The sequence below is a fragment of the Oncorhynchus clarkii genome, chromosome 3 (assembly GCF_045791955.1).
Source record: "Oncorhynchus clarkii lewisi isolate Uvic-CL-2024 chromosome 3, UVic_Ocla_1.0, whole genome shotgun sequence".
Lineage (NCBI taxonomy): Eukaryota > Metazoa > Chordata > Actinopteri > Salmoniformes > Salmonidae > Oncorhynchus > Oncorhynchus clarkii.
The window spans coordinates 8,479,569-8,498,004 of record NC_092149.1 but is presented as its reverse complement, the minus strand read 5'-3'; the positions used below and the strand labels follow the sequence as shown (position 1 = coordinate 8,498,004).

Here is an 18,436-nt window from a genome sequence, read left to right as displayed (position 1 = left end):
CTCCTCTAAGAGGAATGATTACTAAAAACTCATGACTGTAGCTTCACCTTTGTCTTTATGCGTGTACAGATGTAGGATCTTAATTTGAGCCAGTTTGCTACAGTAGGAAAATAATCCTGCAGCAAAAGGAAATTATTATTATTATGTGGACATTTGTGTAGGTGTTGATCCATTTTTCATAAGGGAAAATCAAGTCTGAAATGCCAAAGTGGAAATGACAAACTTCAGAAATACACAAGTTATACATTTCCTTTATTGCAGGAAAATTCTCCAGCAAAAGGGTGAACAAACTAAGATCCTACATTTGTAAATATGAAACTGTGGGTATAGAACAACATCACAGACAGTTAATATCATCTTGTGGTTGTGGTCAGTTTCCTAAGTTCTGAGACATGTGTAGCCATGAGAGGCTCAGTTAGCTGTTGTATGTCACCAGATGCCATGCTGGCTAGCAACCAGCTTGATGAAGACAGGCAGAGCTGACCTGACATTGACCTGTCTCTCAGCCACTCCTCTTTTGGCCTCATATCCACCTCACTCCTTACTTCCTCTCCCTGTGAGCCAACTGGGACTGATCAAACACTGCCCAACTGATTCCCTTCAGATAAAATCACATACTTGGATAATATAATACTACAGTAACTACACATTAATGACCAACTAGATAATATAATACTACATTAACTACACATTAATGACCAACTGGATAATATAATACTACATGAACTACACATTAACTAAACTAATAGTGAAGACACACAGAGACACACTAACTAAACTAATAGTGAAGACACACTAACTAAACTAATAGTGAAGACACAGAGACACACTAACTAAACTAATAGTGAAGACACAGAGACACACTAACTAAACTAATAGTGAAGACACAGAGACACACTAACTAAACTAATAGTGAAGACACAGAGACACACTAACTAAACTAATAGTGAAGACACAGAGACACACTAACTAAACTAATAGTGAAGACACACAGAGACACACTAACTAAACTAATAGTGAAGACACAGAGACACACTAACTAAACTAATAGTGAAGACACACAGAGACACACTAACTAAACTAATAGTGAAGACACAGAGACACACTAACTAAATTAATAGTGAAGACACAGAGACAAACTAACTAAACTAATAGTGAAGACACAGAGACACACTAACTAAACTAATAGTGAAGACACACAGAGACACACTAACTAAACTAATAGTGAAGACACAGAGACACACTAACTAAACTAATAGTGAAGACACAGAGACACACTAACTAATAGTGAAGACACAGAGACACACTAACTAAACTAATAGTGAAGACACACAGAGACACACAAACTAATAGTGAAGACACACAGAGACACACTAACTAATAGTGAAGACACACAGAGACACACTAACTAATAGTGAAGACACAGAGAGACACACTAACTAATAGTGAAGACACACAGAGACACACTAACTAATAGTGAAGACACACAGAGACACACTAACTAAACTAATAGTGAAGACACACAGAGACACTAACTAAACTAATAGTGAAGACACACAGAGACACACTAACTAAACTAATAGTGAAGACACAGACACACTAACTAAACTAATAGTGAAGACACAGAGACACACTAACTAAACTAATAGTGAAGACACAGAGACACACTAACTAAACTAATAGTGAAGACACACAGAGACACACTAACTAAACTAATAGTGAAGACACACAGAGACACACTAACTAAACTAATAGTGAAGACACACTAACTAAACTAATAGTGAAGACACACTAACTAAACTAATAGTGAAGACACAGAGACACACTAACTAAACTAATAGTGAAGACACACAGAGACACACTAACTAAACTAATAGTGAAGACACAGAGACACACTAACTAAACTAATAGTGAAGACACAGAGACACACTAACTAAACTAATAGTGAACACACAGAGACACACTAACCATACTAATAGTGAAGACACACAGAGACACACTAACTAAACTAATAGTGAAGACACAGAGACACACTAACTAAACTAATAGTGAAGACACACAGAGACACACTAACTAAACTAATAGTGAAGACACACAGAGACACACTAACTAAACTAATAGTGAAGACACACTAACTAAACTAATAGTGAAGACACACTAACTAAACTAATAGTGAAGACAGAGACACACTAACTAAACTAATAGTGAAGACACAGAGACACACTAACTAAACTAATAGTGAAGACACACAGAGACACACTAACTAAACTAATAGTGAAGACACACTAACTAAACTAATAGTGAAGACACAGAGACACACTAACTATACTAATAGTGAAGACAGAGACACACTAACTAAACTAATAGTGAAGACACAGAGACACACTAACTAAACTAATAGTGAAGACACACAGAGACACACTAACTAAATTAATAGTGAAGACAGAGACACACTAACTAAACTAATAGTGAAGACACACAGAGACACACTAACTAAACTTAGAGTGAAGACACAGAGACACACTAACTAAACTAATAGTGAAGACAGAGACACACTAACTAAACTAATAGTGAAGACACAGAGACACACTAACTAAACTAATAGTGAAGACACACAGAGACACACTAACTAAACTAATAGTGAAGACACAGAGACACACTAACTAAACTAATAGTGAAGACACAGAGACACACTAACTAAACTAATAGTGAAGACACAGAGACACACTAACTAAACTAATAGTGAAGACACACAGAGACACACTAACTAAACTAATAGTGAAGACACAGAGACACACTAACTAAACTAATAGTGAAGACACAGAGACACACTAACTAAACTAATAGTGAAGACACACTAACTAAACTAATAGTGAAGACAGAGACACACTAACTAAACTAATAGTGAAGACACACTAACTAATAGTGAAGACACACAGAGACACACTAACTAAACTAATAGTGAAGACACAGAGACACACTAACTAAACTAATAGTGAAGACACAGAGACACACTAACTAAACTAATAGTGAAGACACACTAACTAATAGTGAAGACACACAGAGACACACTACCTAAACTAATAGTGAAGACAGAGACACACTAACTAATAGTGAAGACACACAGAGACACACTAACTAAACTAATAGTGAAGACACAGGGACACACTAACTAAACTAATAGTGAAGACACACAGAGACACACTAACTAAACTAATAGTGAAGACACACTAACTAATAGTAAAGACACAGAGACACACTAACTAAACTAATAGTGAAGACACACTAACTAATAGTGAAGACACACAGAGACACACTAACTAAACTAATAGTGAAGACACAGAGACACACTAACTAAACTAATAGTGAAGACAGAGAGACACACTAACTAAACTAATAGTGAAGACACACTAACTAATAGTGAAGACACACAGAGACACACTAACTAAACTAATAGTGAAGACAGAGACACACTAACTAAACTAATAGTGAAGACACACAGAGACACACTAACTAAACTAAATGTGAAGACACAGAGACACACTAACTAAACTAATAGTGAAGACACAGAGACACACTAACTAAACAAATAGTGAACACACAGAGACACACTAACTATACTAATAGTGAAAACACACAGAGACACACTAACTAAACTAATAGTGAAGACACACAGAGACACACTAACTAAACTAATAGTGAAGACACAGAGAGACACACTAACTAAACTAATAGTGAAGACACACAGAGACACACTAACTAAACTAATAGTGAAGACACAGAGACACACTAACTAATAGTGAAGACACAGAGACACACTAACTAAATTAATAGTGAAGACACACAGAGACACACTAACTAAACTAATAGTGAAGACACAGAGACACACTAACTAAACTAATAGTGAAGACACAGAGACACACTAACTAATAGTGAAGACACAGAGACACACTAACTAAATTAATAGTGAAGACACACAGAGACACACTAACTAAACTAATAGTGAAGACACAGAGACACACTAACTAAATTAATAGTGAAGACACACAGAGACACACTAACTAAACTAATAGTGAAGACACAGAGACACACTAACTAAACTAATAGTGAAGACACAGAGACACACTAACTAATAGTGAAGACACAGAGACACACTAACTAAATTAATAGTGAAGACACAGAGACACACTAACTAATAGTGAAGACACAGAGACACACTAACTAAATTAATAGTGAAGACACACTAACTAATAGTGAAGACACAGAGACACACTAACTAAACTAATAGTGAAGACACAGAGACACACTAACTAATAGTGAAGACACAGAGACACACTAACTAAACTAATAGTGAAGACACAGAGACACACTAACTAATAGTGAAGACACAGAGACACACTAACTAAACTAATAGTGAAGACACAGAGACACACTAACTAATAGTGAAGACACAGAGACACACTAACTAAATTAATAGTGAAGACACACAGAGACACACTAACTAAATTAATAGTGAAGACACACAGAGACACACTAACTAAACTAATAGTGAAGACACAGAGACACACTAACTAAACTAATAGTGAAGACACAGAGACACACTAACTAAACTAATAGTGAAGACACAGAGACACACTAACTAATAGTGAAGACACACAGAGACACACTAACTAAACTAATAGTGAAGACACAGAGACACACTAACTAATAGTGAAGACACAGAGACACACTAACTAAATTAATAGTGAAGACACACAGAGACACACTAACTAAACTAATAGTGAAGACACAGAGACACACTAACTAAACTAATAGTGAAGACACAGAGACACACTAACTAAACTAATAGTGAAGACACAGAGACACACTAACTAATAGTGAAGACACAGAGACACACTAACTAATAGTGAAGACACAGAGACACACTAACTAAATTAATAGTGAAGACACAGAGACACACTAACTAAACTAATAGTGAAGACACAGAGACACACTAACTAAACTAATAGTGAAGACACAGAGACACACTAACTAAACTAATAGTGAAGACACACTAACTAATAGTGAAGACACACTAACTAAACTAATAGTGAAGACACACTAACTAAACTAATAGTGAAGACACACAGAGACACACTAACTAAACTAATAGTGAAGACACAGAGAGACACACTAACTAAACTAATAGTGAAGACACACAGAGACACACTAACTAAACTAATAGTGAAGACACACAGAGACACACTAACTAAACTAATAGTGAAGACACAGAGACACACTAACTAAACTAATAGTGAAGACACACAGAGACACACTAACTAAACTAATAGTGAAGACACAGAGACACACTAACTAAACTAATAGTGAAGACACACAGAGACACACTAACTAAACTAATAGTGAAGACACAGAGACACACTAACTAAACTAATAGTGAAGACACACAGAGACACACTAACTAAACTAATAGTGAAGACACACAGAGACACACTAACTAAACTAATAGTGAAGACACACAGAGACACACTAACTAAACTAATCGTGAAGACACACTAACTAAACTAATAGTGAAGACACACAGAGACACACTAACTAAACTAATAGTGAAGACACACAGAGACACACTAACTAAACTAATAGTGAAGACACAGAGACACACTAACTAAACTAATAGTGAAGACACAGAGACACACTAACTAAACTAATAGTGAAGACACACAGAGACACACTAACTAAACTAATAGTGAAGACACAGAGACACACTAACTAAACTAATAGTGAAGACACACAGAGACACACTAACTAAACTAATAGTGAAGACACAGAGACACACTAACTAAACTAATAGTGAAGACACAGAGACACACTAACTAAACTAATAGTGAAGACACAGAGACACACTAACTAAACTAATAGTGAAGACACAGAGACACACTAACTAAACTAATAGTGAAGACACAGAGACACACTAACTAAACTAATAGTGAACACACAGAGACACACTAACTAAACTAATAGTGAAGACACACTAACTAATAGTGAAGACACAGAGACACACTAACTAAATTAATAGTGAAGACACAGAGACACACTAACTAAACTAATAGTGAAGACACAGAGACACACTAACTAAATTAATAGTGAAGACACAGAGACACACTAACTAAACTAATAGTGAAGACACACTAACTAAATTAATAGTGAAGACACACTAACTAAACTAATAGTGAAGACACAGAGACACACTAACTAAACTAATAGTGAAGACACAGAGACACACTAACTAAACTAATAGTGAACACACAGAGACACACTAACTAAACTAATAGTGAAGACACACTAACTAATAGTGAAGACACAGAGACACACTAACTAAATTAATAGTGAAGACACAGAGACACACTAACTAAACTAATAGTGAAGACACAGAGACACACTAACTAAATTAATAGTGAAGACACAGAGACACACTAACTAAACTAATAGTGAAGACACACTAACTAAATTAATAGTGAAGACACACAGAGACACACTAGATTCAGATAGTTTAGTTTTTTTCTGAAAAGCAGGATTTTCTATACAGATGTGGGATCTTAATTTGAGCCAGTTTGCTACTGCAGGGAAAAATATACTGCAGCAACAGGAAATGTAAATGATTATGTGGATTAAAGTTAAAGTTCTCCTGCAACAGGGCGATCAAATTAAGATCCTACATATGTAGGCTGACGAGAACACATACAGCAGTACCTGGAGTAATGGACTTCACCATTAGTACGATAGTCACCGGGAAGCACAGTGTGACTGACAGGTTAATGGAATGAACCAGCAGCCCAACACGTTCACTGAAGCAGCCCTGGAGGGACAGAAGACCTGCACGTTAAGGCATAGCCGCGGGAAGCAGAGGTGTGGGGGGGCTGCAGCACCCCCTGACAAATCACAATATATTTATAGATTTTAAATCATTAAATAAAAATCACAAAAGTAGTGCACTTGGCCTTTAATAGTCCTGTATCAGCGGACTGATATAGCCGTCTGCAGCGCAGGCAAAACTTTTTTTCTAACACTAATAGCAAAACTGGTAAGTACATCAGAATGAAACTCACCACTGAGAGCCTTCGTTCTGTGTACAAAGCTGCCACAATAAACACGTTGGACACTGGAAGGAAAGACGAGACAAATGATGGCAGTTATCAAAGACATGTTACCAAACAAACACACGACAAGCATCGTGAGTTAACATATACATGATGATAAAATAAGACCTTATGTTGTTCCTCCCTACAGTACTGTGGGGGGTGGGGGGGGTCCACCACTGCCCTGTTAAGATAAACCTGCTGTCACAGCATCAGCTTCTGGGACAAATGAGGCAGCACAAACACAGCATATGTGTTGCATAGACCACCTGCTACTACTGCACTGTTACTGTCCTACTGCAGGACTGGCAGGGGAGCTCTGCAGTGGAGAGGAAACACACACTTAAGCAAACACAAACACACACACACGCATGAGAACAGACACAAACACACATGCGTATGTATGAGCATGCACACACGAACATGTGTGTATGCACACACAGAAAGAAATGAAAGGCTCAACTATTTTGAATCGTGGGATTATCTAACTAGCTGCAGGGCTGCCTCTCGCTCCAAACCATATCATGTGACCTGGTCTTTGGAATAATGTTTTTCTGCTGTGTTTTGAAGGATACATCATAGAATCAATTCTAAAGGCCTACAGTATTCAAAATGTCAAAGGCCTGATGGAATAGGTTGAGGTGGACTTTTATGGAAACCAACCTTCAATAAAACAGAGAATAAAATACAATAGCCTTCTCTCTCTAACGCCTTGGCAACTTCTGTGGAAACCAACCTTCAATAAAACAGAATAAAATACAGTAGGTGTCTCTCTCTAACGCCTTGGCAACTTCTGTGGAAACCAACCTTCAATAAAACAGAGAATAAAATACAATAGCCTTCTCTCTCTAACGCCTTGGCAACTTCTGTGGAAACCAACCTTCAATAAAACAGAGAATAAAATACAGTAGCCTTCTCTCTCTAACGCCTTGGCAACTTCTGTGGAAACCAACCTTCAATAAAACAGAATAAAATACAGTAGGTGTCTCTCTCTAACGCCTTGGCAACTTCTGTGGAAACCAACCTTCAATAAAACAGAGAATAAAATACAGTAGCCTTCTCTCTCTAACGCCTTGGCAACTTCTGTGGAAACCAACCTTCAATAAAACAGAGAATAAAATACAGTAGCCTTCTCTCTCTAACGCCTTGGCAACTTCTGTGGAAACCAACCTTCAATAAAACAGAGAATAAAATACAATAGCCTTCTCTCTCTAACGCCTTGGCAACTTCTGTGGAAACCAACCTTCAATAAACAGAGAATAAAATACAATAGCCTTCTCTCTCTAACGCCTTGGCAACTTCTGTGGAAACCAACCTTCAATAAAACAGAGAATAAAATACAGTAGGTGTCTGTCTCTAACGCCTTGGCAACTTCTGTGGAAACCAACCTTCAATAAAACAGAATAAAATACAGTAGGTGTCTGTCTCTAACGCCTTGGCAACTTCTGTGGAAACCAACCTTCAATAAAACAGAGAATAAAATACAGTAGGTGTCTGTCTCTAACGCCTTGGCAACTTCTGTGGAAACCAACCTTCAATAAAACAGAGAATAAAATACAATAGCCTTCTCTCTCTAACGCCTTGGCAACTTCTGTGGAAACCAACCTTCAATAAAACAGAGAATAAAATACAGTAGCCTTCTCTCTCTAACGCCTTGGCAACTTCTGTGGAAACCAACCTTCAATAAAACAGAGAATAAAATACAGTAGGTGTCTGTCTCTAACGCCTTGGCAACTTCTGTGGAAACCAACCTTCAATAAAACAGAATAAAATACAATAGCCTTCTCTCTCTAACGCCTTGGCAACTTCTGTGGAAACCAACCTTCAATAAAACAGAGAATAAAATACAGTAGGTGTCTGTCTCTAACGCCTTGGCAACTTCTGTGGAAACCAACCTTCAATAAAACAGAATAAAATACAGTAGGTGTCTGTCTCTAACGCCTTGGCAACTTCTGTGGAAACCAACCTTCAATAAAACAGAGAATAAAATACAGTAGGTGTCTGTCTCTAACGCCTTGGCAATTTCTGTGGAAACCAACCTTCAATAAAACAGAGAATAAAATACAGTAGGTGTCTGTCTCTAATGCCTTGGCAACTTCTGTGGAAACCAACCTTCAATAAAACAGAGAATAAAATACAATAGCCTTCTCTCTCTAACGCCTTGGCAACTTCTGTGGAAACCAACCTTCAATAAAACAGAGAAGAAAATACAGTAGGTGTCTGTCTCTAATGCCTTGGCAACTTCTGTGGAAACCAACCTTCAATAAAACAGAATAAAATACAGTAAGTGTCTGTCTCTAATGCCTTGGCACTATCTGTGCCTGGCTCACAATCAGAACAAGTGCTTGAGCTTAACTGATACTACAGCCAATAAAACAGACACTGGATCACGCCTCAATGACTACAAGTGTTAATAAAATAAATATGCTGCAATGCATAAAAAAACAGTGCCTTCTGAGGGCGTCTTTGTCTGCTATGCCCCAGTACTGTACAGTACTGTATAGGGAGTATCTTGTCCCATAGTCCTTCTCTCAGTACTGTACTGTATAGGGAGTATCTTGTCCCATAGTCCTTCTCTCTGTACTGTATAGGGAGTCCCTTGTCCCATAGTCCTTCTCTCTGTACTGTATAGGGAGTATCTTGTCCCATAGTCCTTCTCTCTGTACAGTACTGTATAGGGAGTATCTTGTCCCATAGTCCTTCTCTCTGTACAGTACTGTATAGGGAGTATCTTGTCCCATAGTCCTTCTCTCTGTACTGTACTGTATAGGGAGTATCTTGTCCCATAGTCCTTCTCTCTGTACTGTACTGTATAGGGAGTATCTTGTCCCATAGTCCTTCTCTCTGTACTGTATAGGGAGTATCTTGTCCCATAGTCCTTCTCTCTGTACTGTACTGTATAGGGAGTATCTTGTCCCATAGTCCTTCTCTCTGTACAGTACTGTATAGGGAGTATCTTGTCCCATAGTCCTTCTCTCTGTACTGTACTGTATAGGGAGTATCTTGTCCCATAGTCCTTCTCTCTGTACTGTACTGTATAGGGAGTATCTTGTCCCATAGTCCTTCTCTCTGTACTGTACTGTATAGGGAGTATCTTGTCCCATAGTCCTTCTCTCTGTACTGTATAGGGAGTATCTTGTCCCATAGTCCTTCTCTCTGTACTGTACTGTATAGGGAGTATCTTGTCCCATAGTCCTTCTCTCTGTACAGTACTGTATAGGGAGTCCCTTGTCCCATAGTCCTTCTCTCTGTACTGTACTGTATAGGGAGTATCTTGTCCCATAGTCCTTCTCTCTGTACTGTATAGGGAGTCCCTTGTCCCATAGTCCTTCTCTCTGTACTGTACAGTACTGTATAGGGAGTATCTTGTCCCATAGTCCTTCTCTCTGTACTGTACAGTACTGTATAGGGAGTATCTTGTCCCATAGTCCTTCTCTCTGTACTGTATAGGGAGTATCTTGTCCCATAGTCCTTCTCTCTGTACTGTACTGTATAGGGAGTATCTTGTCCCATAGTCCTTCTCTCTGTACTGTATAGGGAGTATCTTGTCCCATAGTCCTTCTCTCTGTACTGTACTGTATAGGGAGTATCTTGTCCCATAGTCCTTCTCTCTGTACTGTATAGGGAGTATCTTGTCCCATAGTCCTTCTCTCTGTACTGTACTGTATAGGGAGTATCTTGTCCCATAGTCCTTCTCTCTGTACTGTATAGGGAGTATCTTGTCCCATAGTCCTTCTCTCAGTACTGTACTGTATAGGGAGTATCTTGTCCCATAGTCCTTCTCTCAGTACTGTATAGGGAGTATCTTGTCCCATAGTCCTTCTCTCTGTACTGTATAGGGAGTCCCTTGTCCCATAGTCCTTCTCTCAGTACTGTAGGCCCATAACATTGGCCAGGGGGATGGTCCTCAGGAGAAGGCAGCAACAGGACAGCCTGTAATGACTTGTGTGTAGGGGGAGTGATAGTGTGTAAGGTGTGTAAGGGGGAGTGATCAAGTGTGTAGGGTCTGGGGAATGATAGTGATAGTGTGTTGGGAGAGTGATCTAGTGCGTACGGGGAGTGAGGGGTAATATCCAGAAGGGCCCTAAATGACATGCTAGAGCAGAGTAAAGTCCTCATACCGATAACAAGGCACGCTGCAGGCATGTTGTAGGGGTCCTTTATGAATAGAGAAACCACTTGTATTGGGTCCACTAGAATGCCATACCTAGAAAAACAGAACACTGTGGTTAGACACTCACAGCTCAGCTGAATCAAACCACAGTCTGATTTTATATCTCCTGTGTTTTTGTTCTACCTTGTTATATTTAGTATTACATTGTTATTTATTATTGCATTGTTGGGATTAGAGCTTGCAAGAAAGACATTGCACTGTACTTGTGCATGTGACATTAAAACTGAACTTGAAATATTTCAGCCTTTCAGTTATCAGAATGCTGCGAGTGTAAGAGTGATGCAGCATGTTTGAGTGAATCAGGCACAGAACCTCCTATCTCACTTCACAGTAATACATGACAATGTACCCTCCTTGCACGTCTTGACCACAGTATGCCTTTAGTAAGCAATGCCCTATAGGCTGTTACTGAGCTGGGCATCTGTGGACAGTCAGGAGGCATGGCGCTTGCAGTAGCGTACAGGACAGCATATGGTCTTAGCAGTGAAGGGGCCCTACATCTCATTCTCTGAAAACGGGGCCTTTACTTGGAACAGTCAAATGACAGCCACTAGACTACACTCTCCTTTCCTCCTCTTCTCTTATGGCTCCTCATAACATTCTGTACTTACTTTAAAAGGTTTTCCAAGAACAGACGGGCATTGCTTAAGACCTACAACAAAAGAGGGCTTGTAAATTCATTGCATCCTTGAAAATACAGTTTGTTTCACTTGGTAGAAGCATACATTCATCATATGATTAAATTACAGTGTCTCTTCTCCACTGTAGTTTCAACTTTTATTAGTTGTATATACGTGATACACATGGTATATATCGTCAAATGAAATGCTTACTTGCAGGTTCCTTTTTGACAACGCAACAATAAGAAATAATAACAATTAAGAATACAAACAAAGTAAATGTCTCAGAGTAAAATGTTAAGCATAATAATACAGGAAGGCACAATTTATAGTTCAATATCTACACATGTTTTGGGGAAGGAGGGATTGGGGGAGAGTGTGGGGGAAAAGTGTTTAAATGATGAGGTATTTAGCAATCATAATGAGAGTATTACGCAGGGTGGAGCAGGTGAACCCAAGTGCAGACTCAGACGAGGAGACAGGAATAAGGTAACCAAGGTATTTATTGAAAAGCGGGGAGAGCGGAGAGAAAAGCAGCGTCCGGCTGGGGAAAACAGGCAACACAGGATAACAAGATCTACGCAGGAACAAACGGCTTGAAATGCAGACTGACTGAGCAGAGGCTACGAGCAGAGAGCAGAGAGTTCTGATTATGGAACAGGCTGCAGCTGGTGGGGATCTGCTCTGACTCCAGCACACCTGCCTCCACTCCCACAATCAGATACACCCACACAGAGAGAGAGAGGGAGAGAGCACTGGGGGAGTGGCGGCAGGTTAGGGAGACACAGGATGAGAAGTAGACAAGGGCAGATGTAACAAAGAGTCTGGTAGCAACAGTTGTGATGTGTGTGTAGCATGAATGTATGAGGGTGTGTGTGGATGAGTTTACATGTATATCTGTGTAGGTGTGAGTGAGTGCATGTGTGCTAAGGTGCAGTATTTATTTTCCATTGTAGATGCATCTAACTCCATAAGAGAACCGGAGAAAACTCCATAAGAGAACCGGAGAAAACTATAAGAGAACCGGAGAAAACTCCATAAGAGAACCGGAGGAAACTCCATAAGAGAACCGGAGGGAACTCCATAAGAAAACCGGAGGAAACTCCATTAGAGAACCGGAGGGAACTCCTTAAGAAAACCTGAGGAAACTCCATAAGAGAACCGGAGGAAACTCCTTAAGAAAACCTGAGGAATCTCCATTAGAGAACCGGAGGAAACTCCTTAAGAAAACCTGAGGAATCTCCATTAGAGAACCGGAGAAAACTCCATTAGAGAACCGGAGGAAACTCCATAAGAGAACCGGAGGAAACTCCATAAGAGAACCGGAGGAAACTCCATTAAAGAACCGGAGGAAACTCCATAAGAAAACCGGAGAAAACTCCATAAGAGAACCGGAGGAAACTCTATAAGAAAACTAGGAAAAAACTCCATAAGAGAACCAGAGGAAACTCCATTAGAGAACCGGAGGGAACTCCATTAGAGAACCGGAGGAAACTCCATTAGAGAACCGGAGGAAACTCCATTAGAGAACCGGAGGGAACTCCATAAGAGAACGGGGGGGAACTCCATAAGATAACCGGAGGAAATTCCATTAGAGAACCGGAGGAAACTCCATTAGAGAACCGGAGGAAACTCCATAAGAGAACCAGAGGAAACTCCATTAGAGAACAGGAGGAAACTCCATTAGAGAACAGGAGGAAACTCCATTAGAGATCCGGAGGAAACTCCTTAAGAAAACCTGAGGAATCTCCATTAGAGAACCGGAGGAAACTCCATAAGAGAACTGGAGGAAACTCCATAAGAGAACTGGAGGAAACTCCATAAGAGAACTGGAGGAAACTCCATTAGAGAACTGGAGGAAACTCCATAAGAGAACTGGAGGAAACTCCATAAGAGAACTGGAGGAAACTCCATAAGAGAACCGGAGGAAACTCCATAAGAGTACCGGAGGAAACTCCATAAGAGTACCGGAGGAAACTCCATAAGAGTACCGGAGGAAACTCCATAAGAGAACTGGAGGAAACTCCATTAGTGAACCGGAGGAAACTCCATATCAAGGGGACCAAAGGCCACGCAATATACCTCAGTAAACTCTTAATGAGCGGTAGACTGTAACACGTTACACTATACCTCAGGAAACCCTTTAAGGCAGTAGACTGTAACATTTTACACTATACCTCAGGAAACCCTTTAAGGCAGTAGACTGTAACACGTTACACTATACCTCAGGAAACCCTTTAAGTGCAGTTTGGTTTAGTTCATTTCTATGCACTAGACAGGGCGAAGGACGTCAGAGATGGCTGTTAAATTTATTGCACATTGTGCAGTGATGGGCAGCTAAAAAGTCCACATAGGTAGCTAAAACGAAGGATTAAATTGAAACTTCAGCTGGAGAAAACTCTAACTTGGTTGCTGAGGTGAAGGATTAAATTGAAGCCTTAGTGGGGATGGAAACTCCATCAGTACTCGTTGCTATGAGCTGAATGACACAGTTGCTAGGGTGAAAACTGTGGTTGAAGTTATTGCATTTTCATTGTCGATTTCGTGGCACTTGCCTATGAATCATATTATTATGAACAGTACTGACGTCAAACGGAAGAACCAAGGACACGGGTGGTTCCTAATGTTGTGAGATTCTCGCTAGTGTTTACAGAACAACTGGTTCTGAGAGATTAGGATCAGGACCTGCAGTTGTAACAGTAAGCAACTGTAACAAAATGGATGACTGCAGTGCAGCCGTTATTATGAGCACATGTTGCAATGATTGCTAAGGCATACTAATATTAAAGTGTGTATACTTATTTATAATGTATGTAGTTCTGTCTAAAGTATGGCATCTTTAAAGCTATTGTTTTATTTGTATTTTTATTTGTATTTTTTTTTCTAGTTGAGTATATTATTTATATTGCTTTGGGTTGTCTTGTCTGTGTGTGTGTGTGTGTGTGTGTGTGTGTGTGTAAAACTTAATAAACAGAGTTTAAAAAAAAATGTATGTAGTTCTGTACCTGTCTATTATTTACATGTTGTATTTTTTTAAGTGTCTATTAATGTCATGTATTGTCATTTGATGTAGTCCTGTCCTTCAGCTGTAGTGGTCTATTAATGTAATGTATTGTCATTTGATGTAGTCCTGTCCTTCAGCTGTAGTGGTCTATTAATGTCATGTATTGTCATTTGATGTAGTCCTGTCCTTCAGCTGTAGTGGTCTATTAATGTCATGTATTGTCATTTGATGTAGTCCTGTCCTTCAGCTGTAGTGGTCTATTAATGTCATGTATTGTCATTTGATGTAGTCCTGTCCTTCAGCTGTAATGGTCTATTAATGTCATGTATTGTCATTTGATGTAGTTCTGTCCTTCAGCTGTAATGGTCTATTAATGTCATGTATTGTCATTTGATGTAGTCCTGTCCTTCAGCTGTAGTGGTCTATTAATGTCATGTATTGTCATTTGATGTAGTTCTGTCCTTCAGCTGTAATGGTCTATTAATGTCATGTATTGTCATTTGATGTAGTCCTGTCCTTCAGCTGTAGTGGTCTATTAATGTAATGTATTGTCATTTTATGTAGTTCTGTCCTTCAGCTGTAATGGTCTATTAATGTAATGTATTGTCATTTGATGTAGTCCTGTCCTTCAGCTGTAGTGGTCTATTAATGTAATGTATTGTCATTTGATGTAGTCCTGTCCTTCAGCTGTAGTGGTCTATTAATGTAATGTATTGTCATTTGATGTAGTCCTGTCCTTCAGCTGTAGTGGTCTATTAATGTAATGTATTGTCATTTGATGTAGTCCTGTCCTTCAGCTGTAATGGTCTATTAATGTAATGTATTGTCATTTGATGTAGTCCTGTCCTTCAGCTGTAGTGGTCTATTAATGTCATGTATTGTCATTTGATGTAGTCCTGTCCTTCAGCTGTAGTGGTCTATTAATGTCATGTATTGTCATTTGATGTAGTCCTGTCCTTCAGCTGTAATGGTCTATTAATGTCATGTATTGTCATTTGATGTAGTCCTGTCCTTCAGCTGTAGTGGTCTATTAATGTCATGTATTGTCATTTGATGTAGTCCTGTCCTTCAGCTGTAATGGTCTATTAATGTCATGTATTGTCATTTGATGTAGTTCTGTCCTTCAGCTGTAGTGGTCTATTGATGTCATGTATTGTCATTTGATGTAGTTCTGTCCTTCAGCTGTAATGGTCTATTAATGTCATGTATTGTCATTTGATGTAGTCCTGTCCTTCAGCTGTAGTGGTCTATTAATGTAATGTATTGTCATTTGATGTAGTTCTGTCCTTCAGCTGTAATGGTCTATTAATGTCATGTATTGTCATTTGATGTAGTCCTGTCCTTCAGCTGTAGTGGTCTATTAATGTCATGTATTGTCATTTGATGTAGTCCTGTCCTTCAGCTGTAGTGGTCTATTAATGTAATGTATTGTCATTTGATGTAGTTCTGTCCTTCAGCTGTAGTGGTCTATTAATGTCATGTATTGTCATTTGATGTAGTCCTGTCCTTCAGCTGTAATGGTCTATTAATGTCATGTATTGTCATTTGATGTAGTCCTGTCCTTCAGCTGTAGTGGTCTATTAATGTAATGTATTGTCATTTGATGTAGTCCTGTCCTTCAGCTGTAGTGGTCTATTAATGTAATGTATTGTCATTTGATGTAGTCCTGTCCTTCAGCTGTAGTGGTCTATTAATGTAATGTATTGTCATTTGATGTAGTTCTGTCCTTCAGCTGTAGTGGTCTATTAATGTCATGTATTGTCATTTGATGTAGTCCTATCTTTCAGCTGTAATGGTCTATTAATGTCCTGTGTAGTCCTTCAGCTGTAGTGGTCTATTAATGTAATGTATTTGATGTAGTCAGCTTTGATGTAATGTATTGTCATTTGATGTAGTTCTGTCCTTCAGCTGTAGTCTATTGATGTCTATTGTCATTTGATGTAGTCCTGTCCTTCAGCTGTAGTGGTCTATTAATGTCATGTATTGTCATTTGATGTAGTCCTGTCCTTCAGCTGTAATGGTCTATTAATGTAATGTATTGTCATTTGATGTAGTCCTGTCCTTCAGCTGTAATGGTCTATTAATGTAATGTATTGTCATTTGATGTAGTCCTGTCCTTCAGCTGTAGTGGTCATTTGATGTATTTGTGTAGTTGTCCTGTCCTTCAGCTGTCCTTCAGCTGTAATGGTCTATTAATGTCATGTATTGTCATTTGATGTAGTCCTGTCCTTCAGCTGTAGTGGTCTATTAATGTCATGTATTGTCATTTGATGTAGTCCTGTCCTTCAGCTGTAGTGGTCTATTAATGTCATGTATTGTCATTTGATGTAGTCCTGTCCTTCAGCTGTAGTGGTCTATTAATGTCATGTATTGTCATTTGATGTAGTCCTGTCCTTCAGCTGTAATGGTCTATTAATGTCATGTATTGTCATTTGATGTAGTCCTGTCCTTCAGCTGTAGTGGTCTATTAATGTCATGTATTGTCATTTGATGTAGTCCTGTCATTCAGCTGTAATGGTCTATTAATGTCATGTATTGTCATTTGATGTAGTCCTGTCCTTCAGCTGTAGTGGTCTATTAATGTAATGTATTGTCATTTGATGTAGTCCTGTCCTTCAGCTGTAATGGTCTATTAATGTAATGTATTGTCATTTGATGTAGTCCTGTCCTTCAGCTGTAGTGGTCTATTAATGTAATGTATTGTCATTTGATGTAGTTCTGTCCTTCAGCTGTAGTGGTCTATTAATGTCATGTATTGTCATTTGATGTAGTCCTGTCCTTCAGCTGTAGTGGTCTATTAATGTAATGTATTGTCATTTGATGTAGTCCTGTCCTTCAGCTGTAGTGGTCTATTAATGTAATGTATTGTCATTTGATGTAGTCCTGTCCTTCAGCTGTAGTGGTCTATTAATGTAATGTATTGTCATTTGATGTAGTCCTGTCCTTCAGCTGTAGTGGTCTATTAATGTAATGTATTGTCATTTGATGTAGTCCTGTCCTTCAGCTGTAATGGTCTATTAATGTAATGTATTGTCATTTGATGTAGTCCTGTCCTTCAGCTGTAATGGTCTATTAATGTCATGTATTGTCATTTGATGTAGTCCTGTCCTTCAGCTGTAGTGGTCTATTAATGTCATGTATTGTCATTTGATGTAGTCCTGTCCTTCAGCTGTAGTGGTCTATTAATGTCATGTATTGTCATTTGATGTAGTCCTGTCCTTCAGCTGTAATGGTCTATTAATGTCATGTATTGTCATTTGATGTAGTCCTGTCCTTCAGCTGTAGTGGTCTATTAATGTAATGTATTGTCATTTGATGTAGTCCTGTCCTTCAGCTGTAATGGTCTATTAATGTCATGTATTGTCATTTGATGTAGTCCTGTCCTTCAGCTGTAGTGGTCTATTAATGTCATGTATTGTCATTTGATGTAGTCCTGTCCTTCAGCTGTAGTGGTCTATTAATGTAATGTATTGTCATTTGATGTAGTCCTGTCCTTCAGCTGTAA

The 18,436-nt window shown here is 38.8% G+C and overlaps 1 protein-coding gene across 2 annotated transcripts in view; it reads right to left on the bottom strand.

The window, feature by feature from the left end:
* The window catches only part of LOC139387362 (diacylglycerol O-acyltransferase 1-like), a 48,230-nt gene that overhangs the window by 14,041 nt on the left and 15,753 nt on the right, over nt 1–18,436 (bottom strand). For both annotated transcript variants that reach the window (XM_071133497.1, XM_071133505.1), the window contains exons 3-6: nt 11,919–11,959; nt 11,255–11,340; nt 7,104–7,156; nt 6,748–6,853 (exon numbers count right to left, since the gene is read on the bottom strand). In XM_071133497.1, the coding sequence (XP_070989598.1) occupies nt 6,748–6,853; nt 7,104–7,156; nt 11,255–11,340; nt 11,919–11,959 (286 nt within the window). The remainder of the gene's footprint in view (nt 1–6,747; nt 6,854–7,103; nt 7,157–11,254; nt 11,341–11,918; nt 11,960–18,436) is intronic.